Source organism: Indicator indicator, chromosome 4, assembly GCF_027791375.1.
Source record: "Indicator indicator isolate 239-I01 chromosome 4, UM_Iind_1.1, whole genome shotgun sequence".
Taxonomy (NCBI): Eukaryota; Metazoa; Chordata; class Aves; order Piciformes; family Indicatoridae; genus Indicator; species Indicator indicator.
This window is the reverse complement of record NC_072013.1, coordinates 47,022,148-47,039,225: the sequence shown is the minus strand read 5'-3', so window position 1 is coordinate 47,039,225 and position 17,078 is coordinate 47,022,148. Positions and strand designations below refer to the sequence as shown.

Genomic DNA, 17,078 nt, shown 5'->3' with positions numbered 1-17,078 from the left:
TCACCCGCGTCGCAGCAGCTGCCTCGCAGTTAGTCAGCCCCCGCCATGGGGGTGTCTGCCACCACCTGATGGCACCCGCTTTCCCAAGGATGCCGCCCCCCGCCCCGCTTCAGCTGAGCGCATCCCCGGCGGCACCCACGCAGCCAGCGGGCAGTCGCGGCCCGGCGGAGGCGGCGCTGAGCCCCCCGCCCCCTGCGGCGAAGCGGCGGCGTGAGGCGTTAGGACCCGGCGGCGGCGGCTGGGCGGTGCGCGGCCGGGGCTGGAGCTGGAGCTGGAGCTGGAGCTGTATAGCGGTGCGGAGGAAGCCGCCGCTCCGCCGACTGCTCTCATTCCTCCGGCAGTCGCCCCTGCCCGTGGAGGCAGCTTTCCCAGGCTCCCCCGGGGCGCTCGGCATGAGGAGGATCAGGGCCAATGCCATCGCCATCCTGACCGTCGCCTGGATCCTGGGCACTTTCTACTACTTATGGCAGGACAACAAGCCCCGCTCGGCGGCGGCCGCCGGCAGGTCCAGCAGCAGCGGCGGCAGCGCCCAGAGAGGGCAGAGGGCGGGCGGCAGGCTGGAGGTCCGGCGGGAGGAGAGGACCGTCCCCCTGAGCGTGAGTGAGCCGCGGCCGCCGAGCATCCTGCCCGGCCGCGGCGGGGTGGAGGGGAGGGCTCGCCTCGCCGTCGGGCTGCTGTGTATTTACAGTCGCATCCGTGCCTGTCACCATGGCAGCCGTTACGGTCGGGGAGCAGGGTGGGCAGACCCGGAGAGAACAGAGTAGCGAACGCCCGGGTTAAAGTGTTGGCGAGTTGTCTGCCGGCTCCCCCGGGCTCTGCGCCTTTTGCTGAGAGTCACTGCCCTTGGCGGAAGAAAAGGATGGGCGAAGCAGCTGGGAGCTTTTTTGGTTCGCGTTCAAGAAGTGCATACGTACATCCATGTGTGCATGCATGATCACATCAGAGTCAGATAAAAGCCGTGACCCGTCACAAGCCCTTCCTCCGGGCAGCCAGGCTCTGGCCATCGGGCCGGGGGATGCAAGCAGTGCTCCTCTCAGTACTGTCCGTTTTGCTGACAAATGGGGCACCTGGCCGCAGCTCACAAGTTTTGTCTGTTTCAAGACGTAGGTAACAGTCGGCAAGTCGGGCTCGGGCTGAGGTTTAGACAGGTTGGGAGATGAGGGCATCCCTCAAGGCTCTTTCCTAGCCTAAGGGCTGGTAGTGGTGCCCCTTCTCATTTGCTTTGAAAGCCCCAAGCTCTGCACTCCCTGGGTATCTGTGGGCTCAAGTATCCTAATAAAATCGAGCTCCTGACTTAAGTCCTTAAGGACGGTAAGGACCTTTCTGCTCTGTGGAGGAGGTTTGTTCTGATTCACCCTGTGTAACAGCAGCAATAAAGCTCTCCTAAATCTAGGCAATAGCTTCATAAAAAATAAACCAGCCACTGGAGCATAAGTGGCCCAGCAACACCATTCCCAGGAGTGATGTAGCTGAAGCAGTTGGGGGACTGCACTGTGTGTCACTCTTTGGCTGCAAATCCATTTATCAGCTGGTTACGCACACATGGAAGTGAACAAAAGCAGCAGCCTGGTCAGGGTTGGAGCAGGGGCCAGACACTGTTCCCTCCTTAACTGGCACTGGGATTTCTGGCCTGTGTCTCTCTTCTCCACCTGTAAAGTTGGGGTGGCAGGTGTGTGTGGGTGTTTGCGAAGCCTCATGAATGTTAGGAAAATACTGCCAGAGCAGCTCCAGCCCTTAGGCAGCAGGGTGGGAACCCTTCAGCTGAGACCTTCAGCCACTGCTTGCAGCTACTGACACTCAAAAGTCAAAACTGAGGCTTCTGGGCAGAGCAGGGGTGATGTTTGCTGCTCATTAGACCTGGGGGCTGCCGGCAGCTCAGACTGCTCTGTCAGACTCTCTACGGAGCAGGACTGTGGAAACTAATACAGTTTAGCCCAGGCCAGGGCTGTTATTGCTCTAGCCCTTTGTGCATGCTGCGGAACACTCTCAGGCTGTCCGAGCTGCACAAACGGAGGGTTTGGAGTGCTGCTGTCTGTTGGATTCCACCTTGGCAGCAGTGGAAACTGCCTCTAAGCCCCTGGTTTCTACATGTGCTCGAACATGCTGCTCTGGCAGTATCATTTATCTGTTCTTCTGCTAATCCCTTCAAATTAATTTTTTTTTCTTTTTAATTTGGTTTAATTTACTTCCTCTCAGAGGGCTTGTGGAGGTTATATGAACCTATATCATCTGACAAGCACCTTAAAATCGTTGGGAAGAGGATGCTGTGGCAATGCTGCATATTGCTTTATTGCTGCTGTTTGTGGGAAGGCAGTATGTGCTCATGGCTAACCACAAAGCCTCTCCTTACAAGCTATAGTGCTGTGCAACAGCTGCTCCAAATCTGGTCCTCATCGCAAAACAACGTAAAGCATCCCAGCTCTGCTTCATGCCTGAAATCCCTTGGGGAAAAATAATCATTCTTTGCTTCTCCTATCGCTCTGTAACTTGGGTCCCAGAGTGTGCCAGCTCTAGCTCAGTTAACTCCCAGTCTTTCTGGCAGGCAGAGGCTGGCATGAAGGAGGACCCTCTCCTGATCCACTTGACAGTGGGGCATGGTTGAAATACCACATCCTGACCTGCCACAATCTATTTGCATAGAGAAGGGAAGCAGAAGACATTTGTGGTGCTCGGGCTTCTCCTTGTTCAGGCAAAGTGATTTCCAAGGGTTTGGCTGGGTTGCTCTGAGAGGTGAGCTGGTAAAAAGGCAATAGGTGTGCAGCTCCAACTGTGTGGTGCCATTGCTTGCAGGCAGCCTAATGGGTTGCCATGAGATGTGAAGAACGAGCCGTCCCAGCCACAGTGTCTGCCCACCCTGCTGGGGCAGAAGCAAGGAAACAACTGCAGATGGATACAGGGCAGGAAGGTTGACAGGGGTCTGGGACAGCACCCCCCAGCACAGGGTGGCATCTAGCGGAGGTCTGAGTAACTGGACTCAAGGGCCAGGCTGACTGTGTGAGTCTGGTAGGACAGAGGCTATACCCCTGTAAGTGGTCTTTGGCACACATCCTTGTGTTCATGGTATGTGGGCTGCAGTGCTGCCCACCACCTTCTCCCAGCCAGTGCAGCAAATGTGCCATTTCAACTGTTCCACTGGAGAAATGAATCCAGAGAAGCAGCTGTTCTTTTGCAGTGCAGAGCCCTCAACCCTGAGTTCGTTCCCCATGAAGTTAGATTATTTGACCTAATATATAATGGCAGTCTTGTGTAAGAGGAGGCGTGCCAATGCTCTGCCTGCTTCTCCTGTCCCTTGGCCTTCTGCAGAGCCACTGAGACAAGCTACCCATTTTGATCCAGGTTTTGATTTCCTCTGCTCTGCATGAGTAATGGTGTTGGAGGTCAGGGTATGGCTCATCTGCAAATAAGGGTGATTCATGTGACTTATGGGTCTCAGGAAAATGTGGCTTTAATTTTCTAAAACTGGGAAAAAATTACAAATACCGTCTGAATGAGTCCTGGAGTTCTGCTCTTGTGTCTATGCTGTGACATTTCACATCCTGAGCAAATGAAGGTGAATTGCGTGGGTTTTGACAATTGAAGTGCTTTCTGGGCTTGTAGTTTTCCTCTTTGTTATCTCCCAACATGAAAAATAAAAATCACCTTAGGTAAAAGCTATAGTCAGTTTCAAGTCTTAGCTTGAAACTGGTTTGTTATTTGTTGACCTCATGCTTATTAGCACAACTTAAAATCTGGATGTCTGGACTCCTGGAGTCAGGAAGCCAAATTGTTGAATATTAAAGTTGGGGTGAGGGGCTGTGGAAGATCAGTGTCCCAGAAATACCTTGTGTGTTAATGGTGCTCCCCTGGATCCCTGCTTTATAGCCAGAAATATTACCATGTGGACTCTCTTCAAAAGCCTCTCCCATAGCAGGTCCTGCATGTGTCCTGGTTTTGCTGGGACAGATTTATAGTTCAGCCATGGGCCACAGGCCATCAGCAGTTTGGAGTCAGCCAGGAAAGCTGACTCCAGCTGGCGCTCAGGTGTATCCCAGACCATGAACATCACAGTACAAAGAGAGAAGTTTGCTGAGGAGAGGGGAGGCTCCTCCTAGAGCCTCTCTCTTGGGCTTCTCCTGACCCAGCTCCTCTTTCTCCTACTCTCAAGGACTGCCTTTCTGTTTAGTGTGACTGTTGTATCTTCACTTTGTTGAGTATAACTTTATATTCTTTGTATTTGCACTGGTATTAGTTTGGCTGTTTCATTAAATCTGGTTTTGTTTCAAACCACAGGTCTCATCTCCCTTTCATGATCCCCCTTCTCTGCTGGGGAGGAGTCAATGGTGTTATAGCAACTGCTGTAGTTTAGCACCAGAAAGGGGCTAGATGTAGACAAGTTGATTGAAATAACAATGCAGAAATCTGTAAAGGGCAAGGCTGACTTGGTGGCACACTGAGCCCCTGTGTAATTCCCCTTACACCTGACATGGAAGGTGGAAACACGAGGAAGTACCACAGTCCTAGAAATGCATCTTTTCTCTGGAGCACAGCAGAGTTTCATATCACTTAGGAAGAGCCCTGGGACCTTTGGCAGTTGGTTTATGTTCTGGGTTTTCCTGGAGGACGGACGTCTTCTCTGTGCTCTTTTCTGTTCCTCCCAGAGAGGAGGTTGCTTCCTGCTTCTTGGAAATTTCCTGGAGGCAGAAGCTCTGCAATGTGTCCTTTGGAAGGACTTTGGTCTACTACAGGCAGTTAATTATTCACTACATGCTGCTCATCTCCTTCAGCACAGCAGTAGTGGGCAAAGCCCAGGACTCTGTTCTGCCTTTCAAGATTGCAGCATGGGAAGCTGCCCTGGTGTATCTATGTTCCATTGAAGAGATCAAGGCCATTCCTATTGTGTGGCTAGAGCTTGTTAGAGGAATGCCTAGTAGGTAGCTCTGAAGGAGGAATTTTGCTCTTGGCTGACTGGATTATTTGCTCCCATTTCCCAGTCAAAAGCTGGTCATGAGGCTGCCTATAGGCTTCTTGCCCTTGCTGACTGCTCTGGGGTGGTAGGAAAGCAGCAACGCATCTGGAAGATGGAGACAGAAGAATATTGTTACTCGTGCTCTGAAACATGCTGGTGCCTAATTGCTCTTTAGAGCAGGTCTGTCACTTCTTATCTTTGTCCTGCCAACTTTTGTGACCTGCATTATTGTTCTGTGACCGACCTAGATTTGGTTTGGGAGCTGAGAGACTCTAAAATACTGGCTCAGGTTGCCTGGGCTCAGCTCTCTTGGCTGCTCCCTGCCTCTGTGCTGAGCCCTGTAAAATGAGCACAGAGGAGGTGAGATCAAGGTGTCCATTTCCCATGTAACAGAAGGTTTTTAAATGCTCTGCAAACATCATTGGACTGAGGGTCACTTGCTTGTGTTGAGACACTGAGCAGGAGGCTCCTCTGGGATGTGCTGCTGAGAACAAGAGGTGTCTGTAGGCATCAAGCAAGTTGGTGAGGAAAGCTGTCTTGTTTGGTTTGGCTGGGGTGTACCTGCTTCCCTGAGTAGCCAAACTAGGGAGTGTAGCTCTTGTATTGGCCACCATGTCAGACCACCTTGACATACGCTTTTCAAATCTTGGTAGGCTTAACTAAGTTGCCCAAAAAGGGCACTCTGCTGCATTTGTTTTCTGTTGCCTTTGGTCATGGGTGTGGAGCAGGTGTTGGCTGATCTTCACCATTCATTCATGAATGATCTTACTCCCGTCCCTTCACCACATTCCCCCTGTGCACAGCTTTCAGGGGATGCTGTTTCTGCAGCTTCTGTGGATTGGGAAATGATACCAGTTTTGAGGGAGTCATGTGCCTCAAGCCCCAGAGATTCCTGGGCATGTGTGCCTGCCTGGAGGCAGGTCTTATAGCCTTGGGGACAAAACTCTGGGAACTGGGGTGGAAATTAAATAAATCAATAAATAACCCCCCAAAACCAACAAGAAGGAGTAGAGCACTAATTTCTTGCATTGACATATCGTCAGGCTTGTGAAGTACAGGTTTGATTTCATGTCCTGCTGTGCCATGGTGAGGGAAGAAGGTGAAGGTGAGATTCTCCTGCTCATCTCAGCAGCCTCCTTACTACTTGACTCTTACCAGGTTGCTCTCTCTTGAGTCTCCTGCTTTTGGGGGCAAAAATCAGGAATGTGGCTGTACAGGTTTCTTTCTGTTCTTGAGCTGGACAGCTGCATACCAGTTTGCACACTGTGAGCACAGCAAAGGACAGGATGCTGCATGATCTCCCTAAGGCTGTCACATTGCCTGTAAGCCAGACCACCTTGGCTGCAGGCATCAGGAGCTGGAGTCCAGGGAAGCATGGTGAGCAAGACAGTGAAGCCATCATGTTCAACAGCTTAGGAAATGTTTTTTTAAAAACATCTCTTCCCTTCAAGTCAAAGGAGAAGGGATGGAGGCTTGGGTTCTCCATCCTGCTAGCTTGCAGAGCAGCTCCACTCCCTCTGGCTCTGCAGATGTTGCTGGAAATGAGATGGAGAAGAAGATGCAGATCATAATGCTGATGCTTTTGCAGGGTGATGGTGCCCCTTTAAAGTGCTGTGTTTGTCCATGCTGTTCAGCCTGGCCCATTCCCCTGCCAAAAGCCCAGCCTGGCTCTTCCCTGCCCCTGTACAGCCTCTGTTCTTCCTGGTTTGTTTTTTTGGAGGGGGGGGTGTGGAGGAGGGAGGGAAGGGGAGGGAAGGCTCTTATCACTTGGAGTTTTATGGCAGCTGTTCCTGCTGTGGTGAGACCCCTGCAACACTGAACTTTTGAATCTCTGTGGGATCTCTCTTGTGGCAGAGGAGAGGTCTGTGGTAGCTCCCTGGGAAAAGATGACTTGATAACTATTTCTCCAGGGGTATTGCTGCAGGAGGAAGATGCAGCAACAGCTTGACAGCTTAATATTTTATTTACAGTGTTGATGTTTTTTAAATGTGGGAACGAGTGCCATTTGCCTAAACGGCAGAAAATTATTTGCTCTTTAATTTGTCCCAGCAGCCCATGTGGGGCATTAAAAAAATAGCAATAAAAGAAATGGTTGACTATAATAATATTAATAAAATCCAGATTGGCAGCACTGGCCTTAGTTATTAGTGATGAGGTAGCTGGGGCTTGAGGAGTGTGGTGATCTGGGCAACCTGTGACAGTTTGTAGAGGTTTTGTGGGGTGCTGAAAGTGCTCCTGATGATGATTTCCACCTCCCCTCCCAATGCCCCAAGGCTTTCCATGAAATAAGTGAGTAAAGCAGCTGCAAGTTCTAGCAAACTGAAGCATTCTTTCAGTGTGCAGCTGCTTCCCCAGTTGGATTTGTCTTTGCCTATACAGAGCTGCCCTAAAATTTGAAACTTTAGCAATGTTTGCTGGAGAAGCTTTTGAGAGGCACCTCAAGTCACTGTTTGCTGTGGTGAAACTTGGCCCAGGTGCTTCATCCTGAGGTGGGCAGTTAGGGAGTCACTTGCAAGGTGAGGGAAGAATATCTGCTTTTGTTCTGAGGGGCACCAAACTGGCACTGCCCATGCTGGAGTGCTGAAAAGTGGCTTCATTATTCCTGTTAGAAAAGCATAGTGCAAAGTCATGAAACCAACAGAGGCAAATGTGCTGGGGATGAAGCAGGGTCAGGGGGATCCTTGGCTCACCTGTGAGGTGCATTGTCTCCTTCTGCAGGAAAAGTCCCAGGGCAGAGCATGGCCAGACAGGATCTCTTACTCTTCCTTGGCTCTCCCCAGGATGCCAGCAGGTTGTTCATGTCCCATGGCATCTCAGTGACAGTCCCAGGATCTTGTCCTCTACCTCCTGTGTTGGTGGTGTACACTGCTACTTGTGCTTCTCCAGCTCCTGTTACAGGCTCATAGGCTCTTTGGGGCTTGTCGTGTCCATTGTCACTGCTCTTCTGTCTGTACAGCACCTAGCACAGAGGTTGCGATTCACACCATGTCCCATATTATTGTTATGGTAATGATATTGCTGCAAGGAGACCCATGGGCTGGGAGTCAAGCTGGCATACTGATGGAGCTGCAGACTCATCCTCCTTACAGGCTGCTGTGCCTCAATTACCCTGAAGTCAATGGAGATTTTTATCTGCTTCACAGGGCTTTTGGAAGGTTTGGCTTGCAAGCTTTGTAAAAGGCTGGAGGTAAGAGAGCTTTAGCAAAACATTTGGTTGAGTTGACCCTTTGTATACCTTTGAACTAAGGATAGGAAGAGCAGCAGCACAGCAGGGAAGGGACAAGAAGGAGGAAGATGTTAACAGTTCAGCATGGACTGCTCCATGTACTGAACAAGAGGAGTTATGAGGAGAGGCTGTGTGCTACCTGCCTCTGTCTTTCCCTGTGTTTAATAAGCATGTATTTTTACAGCTAATAAAAGTGATAAAGGACAGGTGATGGACTGTCCTGATCAAATTTTCAGGTCCCAGTCGTGCCTCTGGCTGTGAAGACACATAGATATATAGGAGTGCATTAAAAAAAAAAACCAAAACAAAATCCAAACAAAATGTAAAAGGAAAAAAAAAATAACAAAATTGGTCTCTTGGGCCTCATCCTTGCAGAGAAAATGTCCATGTTGTGATGTGCTTTGAGCATATGGGCAATTTCTCAGTGGTGGCAGAGCCTGGGTGCTCCCTTTCGAGCTGCTTTATTTTGGCTACTTCAGCCAAAACTGTTCCTGCAGAGACCTGTCTCAGCTCTTTCTGTGGTGGCCATGCAGGTTCTGCAGGCATTGTTGGTGACTCAGCCCCGTTTACACTGGGATAAATTAAGCTGCCATCTGGGTCTGCCCCTGGGCAAGGAAGCTAGTTATGGCTAGTCAAATGATGCTTGGTTGGTCACTCTGCCATGATGGAGCTGTAGGGCTGACTTTGCAGTTCAGACTTCAAGACTGCCATGGTCTGTCTGGGGTAGTGTTCCACTTTCTGACACTCTTATAGCATGGGTACTGATGGCATCTGGCTAAAGTTGCAGAAAATAATTTATTTTAACCTCTTGTTTTCATTCTCCCACTTTCCAAATTTTTTACCTTGTAAGCTGAAATGGAGTCCTTATGAGGAGGCTTCCTTTAAAAATGGCAGGGAGGGAGAGAGCAACTCTGCTGAAACCTGCATCAGCCATTTTGTGAGCTTGGGAGGAGAAAAAAAAAGAGTATTTTTCTCACCTTTTTATTTTGAATAAGCTGAATCCTTAAACAGCCAGGGCTTGGCTGGAAAAGTGTTCCTGCTCTATAAAGGTGTCTTCAGAGGTTCTCTGAAGAAATCTTCCTGCAGGGCAAAATTGGAAAACAGTGATGGTTTCCATCTGCTCGCATGCTGGTGCCCTGAACAAAGTATTTGGTGCCAGAGAGTGTCATGTTCGGGTAATGCTGTGCTGTACCTTTTGAAATCAAGTGTGCAGTAAAAAGGCAAATAAATGAGGAAGAGTGTATAAGAGCAGCAAGAAGCACTGCAGCTCTTTGGGTAACTGGTGAGTTAGTGTGGGAATGGCTATACAGTGTCAGTGCAAATGGGAGCCCTCACATTCACACAGTGAAGTTTAAAAATTCTGTGCTCCCTGTGTAGTTTCCCAAAGTGATTTCAAATTGTGAAAATTAATATTAAAGTGTCAGAGTTGGGAAATCTGAATGCTGCAGGTACTCGCTGCAGACTTCTGGTGCTGAGTGATGTGATCGTGCATATTACAGCACCTGGAAAATACAATATGTGATTTTTTTTTTTTTATACCCTTCTAGGAGAGTGGAGTTTGGGTTTTTTTCTTGGTTTTTTTTTTTTTTGTTTGTTTGTTTTTTAGTTGTGTGCTAGGACTGCCCAGCTGCACCAGGCTGCTGATGGAGTAGGCTGTACGTGTTTCCTAACCTTCTGAGATGTCTCAGTTCAGCTGAAGTACCTGTTTTATGATCAAAGACAGGACACAGCCACTCAAAGTGATCTCTGGGTGGGTTGTTAGGGACAGTGACAGACAGGTAGGACATAACCCTATCCCCAGCATAGGGGTGCTGAGTGACCTCATCTCCACCGGTGCTACACTTGCTCCTGTAATGCAAAGGCTCTTGGTTTTGTGTTCAGGAGAAGCAGAGCTGGCTCCCCTGGCAGTACCAGATGCAGGTTGGGGTGAGCACAGTCATGTTTCTCCCACTGCTTGGAGTGCAATGTGGTGTTTGTACTGAGCTTGGGTTGGCAGCAGAAGGATGGATGATCTGCAATGAGGTAACCCTTTCAAAAAATCTTTTGGAGTAAGTCTGAGTAAACTTGGCATCTATTTGCATTCTCCTGCATTTGGGTGGTCTAAGTCTGGTTGAGCTGTGCCCTGGAATTCTGGATTGTTGTGCTGTGCCTGCTAACTGGGCAGCCCTGTGGGGCATTTCCAGTCTGTGCTGGGAAAACTGGGCCACACTGGCTGGCACTCCCAAATAAATTTTGGGAAGGGATAGAAAAATCAGTGTTCCTTCTGGACTAGCTGTGGATCTGTTGGGTCAAGCAATGATGTCATCAGGTAGGGTTTAGCATCTATCAGAAGCTTCCTTTGGCTGAGTATGAAAGGGCTTTAAGTCTGTGTGGACTGCTGGCTTGGGCTGGATTCTTGAACAGGCAGAGATCTCATGCTACATGTTAGGTGAGGCATGAGGAAGTGGTTTACAGTGAAAATTCTTACAGCACAGGACACAGATTGAGTCATGCCAGGTAGGAAAAATCTGCTGATCTGCTTACAGCATCATCAAAAAGAACTATTAATTGTAAAATATTTACTCATTAATGTTTTTGTGCCCAATGCCTCACCTTCAGGAAAGGTGTGCTTGAGTCGAAGAGAAACATAGTGGAGTGATACAAATGGTTGTGCTTGGCAGGGCTAATATAAAAGGTAACTTATTGGCTGCGTTCTTCTTTCTGCTGCTGTTCAACTGCTAATGGTGCATCTCTGCTGTGTGGTTGGTACCATCCTCACCTTTGCTGCCCCTTGGACCTATGAATGAAGGGGGTTACCTAAGGGCTTCTGCCACCCCCATGGTTTTGCATGCATTAGTTTTGGCATGGCAATGTCACAGCAGTAGAGTTCTCTTGCCCACCATCAACATCCTTGGGGCAGTAGGTCTCTTGCTTGTGTTTGCTCACTGAGGAAATGGCAGGGACAGTGAACCATGGGGACCTTGCTCAAGGGGTGCGTGTGCAAGGCTGAGCCCTTTAAATCTTAGTGCCCTAGTTAATGGGGATTTAGCCCTACCAACCTGTCACAGGCCATCTCATTTTTTCTCCTCTTTCTAGTTAGAGGATTATAATTGTCACATTGAGCTTAAAAGGGATTGGAATGCTCTGAATCTTTCTTCTGCTTTTGCCCAATATGTCCTAAGAGATATTATAAAGAAGGGTCAGGAATGCATAAGCAGGTATTAGTACCTCTGCAATCACTGATGAAAGGGTGAGAAAGTTTTCCCTAAGTAATTGTATCTGTGTTCTTGCAGGGCCTGCATAGGATGCTCTGTCACCTCTTGAGATGTGGCAGCTCTCTGCCACACTGGTGTTAGTCCATGTCCCCAAATACCCTGGTATGCAGAGTCTCTACTGTTGGCAGTCAGTTGGACAGGACCAGCAGGAGAGGAGAGAAGAGTGCTGATAGGAAAAGGATCTCCTTCTTATTCTTCTGTGCTTCCTGTACCTTAGGAACCTCGTATGGTGTTGCATTGGTTTCCCAGCTCATGAGTGCACAAAGGGAATGTGCTGCTACCAGTGGATCGCATGTTCAGAAAACTTGGTGTGCAGATAAAGTCAGTGACTTCAGCTGGGCTTCAGCAGAAACCAAACCAGTAACATCTCAACCTTAAACAAATTATATTGATGGTGCTTTTCACCACAGAAGAATCCTTAGAAATGGCCATTTGAGTCCTTAATTTACATAGCAGTGAATCTGAGAAATTAGGAACTAATGCCACACGTGGCAATCATCAAATGTACAGGAATTCGCTAAACCGAGTCTTGTGACAGATTCATTAAGGCTAAGTAAATTTTGAGGAGCCACATCACATCATCAACTTTCTTGTCCACCTTTCCTTAATGCTTTTATAATTCCACTAAAACAGAACTCCCACTGCTAGATTTGACTTACTGGACCTGAGTGAAGCATTAATTGTGGTCCTCACCATTCTCTATGTCAAGGACAGCGATGAAGCATGTTGCCAGAAGGTTAGTTTGAATCATTAAGGGCAATTCATATCCTTCCAGCCTTGATGGATAGAATTTGAACAGAAAGTATTCTATTGAGATCAGAATTTGCTTTAAGTTACTGGTTTAATATTTTTTGTCCCAAGGTAATTTCCCATCTCATTGTCCCATATCTGGTAGGGGTAAATACAGATGCGTTTTGGTCACTGCCTGTCAGCTGGGAGCCCTTGGAGAGTCAGGGGCTGCGTTGCCTGCAGTAGGCTCCCCATCTCTCCAAGACAGGTGTCAGATTGTGCTGGGTCACAATTGGTGTGACTCCAGCCATTACCTGGCTGTGCTTGTCAATAGCTGAGTAGGTGCTGGCAGTGTGCTGAGAGTCCACATGCAAAAGGAGAGATGTGGAGAGAAACTGTTCTTGACACTAGTGGATGAAAAGCTGGACCTAAGCTGGCAATGCATGTTCGCAGCCCAGAAAGCCAACTGTATCCTGGGCTGCATCAAAAGCAGCATGGCCCACAGGTCAAGGGAAGTGATCTTCCCCCCTCAACTCTGTCTTGGGGAGATTCCACCTGGAGTATGGCATCCAGCTGTGGAGTCCTCAGCACAGGAAAGACATGGACCTGTTGGAGTGGGTCCAGAGAAGGGCCATGAAAATGATCATATGTGCTGTGAGAAAAGGCTGAGTGAGCTGGGATTGTCAGCCTGGAGAAGTCTCAAGGGAGACCTTATTGCAGCTTTCAGTACTTAAAGAGGGCTTGTAAGAAAGACAGGGACAAACTTTTTAGTAGGACCTGTAGCAATAGGACAAGCAGTGATGGTTTGAAACTAAATGAATGCAGATTTAGGATGGATATAAGGAAGAAATTGTTTAAAATGAGGATGGGGAAACACTGGCCAAGGTTGTCCAGAGAGGTGGTGGATTCCCCATTCCCATCAACATTAAAGGTTAGGTTGGATAGGGCTCTGAGCAACCTGATCTATTTGAAGACATCCCTGCTTACTGCAGGGCAGTTGGACTAGATGACCTTTTAACGTCCCTTCCAACCAAAATCATTCTATGTCTCTGTGAAAATTCAGCTGGCTCTGGCAGCTGCCAGCTTTCCCTGTCTTGGCTGTAACTCTGCACACCAGCAAACTGCAAAGTCCAGCTCACAACTGGATGTGTAGCTCTGTAGCAGACTTGTTCTGTATCTGAGGGAGTTGTTTTGAGGTTCTTGGGGGATGGGGGAGCAAGGCAGGAAGACTTGTTGAATAATAAGCTGTTGGGGAGCTTGCCTGGAGTTACCACTTGCCTTACCATCCTGTTGTTTCTTAGGATTTTTTTTGTTGGTTGGTTTAGTTTGTTTGTTTGTTTTTGAACAAACTGGACATCAAAGTTATGCAGTCTAAGATGTCCTGAAGGTCTTGCTCGTAGCCCATACCTGTGCTGCTGGGTTCCTCCTGATTGCAGATCTCTTCTCGGAGGGTGTTTGGGTATCCAGAGTGGGGGCTTTCCTGTGCAAGGCAAACTGTGGACAGTAGAGACAGCCTTTGTCTTGTCTGTAGATAAATAAGATAAAGGGTTGGGGATCACTCTCCATTTCCCTGATGTGGAGCTGAGATTAAGCCTCACTTTGCTGAAAGGAAGAAAAGAAAAAGAAATAAAATATAGAATGTGTATTTGTTATTCAGATCTGCTTACCTCGGGTTATTAACTCTGATAGAAATACCAGTGGTGCCTAGACAGCTTCATATGTACCAACATGAGTTCAAAGAACTTGGTACTGAATTCCAGCTACTACCCAAAGAAATTTAAAACTGTCCTGTGGTAGCTGCTGCTGTAGCTGTACTTTATTCTTGTTAGGGTTTCATACTTTGCCATGGCAGTTTATCTGGGTGACTTCCCACCCCCTGTTAAGTTTTGTGGTCAGTGATGAATTGGCCACCTAAAACCACCTTGGCCTTTACTGTTACCTGAGGGGGCTGGGACAGCCTGGGGGGAGAATAAATTTGGTTCATAGCTCGGAGTGTGTGTTGGGAAATTTCTCCTTTCAATTACCCCACATGCCCCAACTCAGGTTTTAGTGTGCATTTCTTTATGCATGTTCTTTTGGGGGAATGTCATGACCTGGTTATCCTGGACCAACCCTGGTCAGCAGTGGGGGGGCTCGTGCTAAGATTTGAATAATTCCCTTGGAGTAAATAAAGGCAAACTGATGCCAAATGTCTGATGAATCAGGTTTATTAGATTGGACCGGAGCAGAGAGAAAAAGGAAGGAAAAGGAGAGGGTAATGTAGAGAGACAGAGAGGATGAGAGAGGGAGAGACTCGAAGAGCAAAGGAAGGGATATCACCATTTCCGGGATTCAGCTCACAGAATTATCACAGGAACAGTCCCAAGTTCTTGGTGGCAGGTGCACAGTTTGAAAAGGAGGTCCCTCTGTGGCAGTGGTGGAAACAGAGTGGTGCAGAGCTGGATGAAGCGGTGCAAGCAGAGGGAGCTGTCCAGGCTGTGCAGGCAGTGTGGACTGGAGCAGTGGCAGGAGCAGGGAGATTTGGACTGCCATGGAGCTGGCAGATGGCGTGGGCAGTGTGGAGGGAGTGGCACAGCAGGGCCGGCTATGTGTGTGGGGAGAAGCCAAGGCGTCAAGTGCACTGCTAACGTGTGGCTGCCACCCAGAAGTTGCCTTCCCCCCATCACCCCTTGTGGGGCAGGGGCAGTGTCTCCCGAGCTGTGCAGAGTGTGGTGTGCAAGTTTGCCTTCCAGTGGTGCTGCTGCAGTGCTTTTAAGCCCTGCCATCAGGCCGTGTCACACCCTGTTTGAGGTAATAAAGCCCTTGGGATATCACCGGAAAGAAGCAGCATTGGAGAGTAAGCAGCTGCGAGTGAGGAGACAGGTTAGAAAAAGCTTCAAACTGATTCCCTCATGTGCAAATGTTAATCATTAACCCTGTTACTCTGTAACAGCATGACTTCTTGTCACCATAAGCTGCGTCTCTAGGCTGAACAGGAATAAATCTCAGGGTGTTTGCTCAGGTCTGGAAGCTCTAACTCAGCCTTTCCCACCTGAGCCTGAATGCTGAATGACATTTAAATGCTCCTTGGTGGAATGTGGTGATGACCTGCATGACAGTAGGGCTGCTGCTGCTTCTTTGGTCTGAACTCTGCCTTTGGAGAGTTAACTCTAACCTTAATCAAGGAAAAGTGAGGTTCCCCGTGGTATCTTGGCTTGGCTGAGTGACATCTGTAACCAGCATCTGGATTCAAGGTCTGTGCTCAGACTAGTAGCCTGTGTGATATTTCTCTTCTTGGGGGTGGGGAATACACTGTAGGCAGTTTAATAATTCTCTTCACAGTAAAAAAGAGTTTTCATTTGGGAATATGTTCCAAGTGTTTGTAGGAGTTGTTTTTTGTCTTGCTACCAAGTTCTTTAAGCAGATAGATAACAGCAACATGAGCGTCTGCATGCTGAAATGCTTCTGTGCCTGTCCAGTGGTACAAGTTGTAATGAGCAGTACCATCTGACTGGGCATATGGCCTTTTTGCTATGAGTTATTAATAGTCAAATGCAAGCACAAAGAGCAGCTTCTACTTTTGTAGCAGCAGAATTTTACAGTAAGCAGAAGGGTGAATTCAGCTGGTTGGACTTGTTTCCCCCCAGACAGGCGTCTGAATGTAGGCCATCCATGGCTGCTACTGCACACCCCAGTTTCCTGTTGAGAAGGGCTACTTCACTAGTTCAGAATCTAGCAGTCAGGGCAACATCAGCTAGATGATAAAAAGTCACAAATGGATGACTAGGCCTTTACCTCTGTTATTTTAGCAAGTCATGTTGGCTAGTACTTGTTGTTAGTTACTCTAATGCAGACAGGAGCAATTTAGCAGTCTGAGGTGTGAAGGCCCCGTGGTTTAGCTTGTCCTTGAGTTGAATAACCCACTTTGCAAGGCATGCTGCAGACAACCATCTCTCCTGATCAGAGAGGTGAGTGGCAATGTTTCTGAGGCAGTGGCCTTATGCTACCTCAAGAAAACAACTAACATATGCAGCTAACTCTTAAATCCCTAGGAAAGTCTGTCCTGTTTGGCACAGACCTACTATTGCTTCTTCAACATTTCCAACAGCAATATGGGATTGGGACAGAATAGGTTCTGCAGAATTTATTCTTCATAATGGTGCTGCACTGTAAGCAGAGATGGGCTCTTTGGAGTTACTTAAGGGGAAAAAATTGGTCAAAATAGACTGAAAATCCTGATGGTCTAAAGGAAATACCTTTGCTCCTGAGAAGGTGACTGGAAGACCCCCACCTATTTGTTAGGGCCACTCAGGCTCCCCATAGGCTGTGCTTCCAGAGCAACTATTTGCATTCTTCTGCTAGTTCAGTGCCTCAAGCATTGCCAAAGTGCATGTGAAAAACAAATGCATGGGAATGTCTGCTATGTCAGCTCAGCTATCTGTCCTCTAGACAGACACCAGGTCTGGCAAGGAGAAAGGTATTTGTATGATGTAAGTTTTGACCTCAAAACTTGACACTATGCATTTCTCAAAAACCTGTTAGTTTTTAAGAAAAAGAAATCTCTTAGCTTTTAATAAAATTGATTTGGTGCATTTCTGAGAGTGAGAAAGTGATCAGCAATATTCTCCATGGTTTGCTGAACTAACTTACGTGAACTTGGAGGAGCCCCCTTGGTGCTGCCCACAGACAAGAAAGTTGTGTGAAGAAGGGTGGGGTGCAAGGACTTTACTGCATGCTCCTAGTGTAGGGTGGATGTGCAAATATTAGAATTCATATAAAACATCTGAATGTTTGCTGAAATGTACAGTCTTAATATTATTTTCCTTCCTTTGTCACTAAAGCTGTGTGAATTTATTAGGAGAGAAGGAGGGTTGTGGGTTTTTTTTGTATTTCCTCTTTACACATATGGTGTTGTTTGCATCAGTCACAGAAAGTGGAGGTGTGA

At 48.0% G+C, this 17,078-nt stretch overlaps 1 protein-coding gene across 1 annotated transcript in view; it reads left to right on the top strand.

Moving 5' to 3' along the window:
• The first annotated feature begins 392 nt into the window (after positions 1-392).
• GALNT16 (polypeptide N-acetylgalactosaminyltransferase 16) overlaps positions 393-17,078 on the top strand; it is a 74,048-nt gene continuing 57,362 nt past the window's right edge. Inside the window, exon 1 of the mRNA XM_054400125.1 lies at positions 393-600. Coding sequence (XP_054256100.1) covers positions 393-600 — 208 coding nt within the window. The remainder of the gene's footprint in view (positions 601-17,078) is intronic.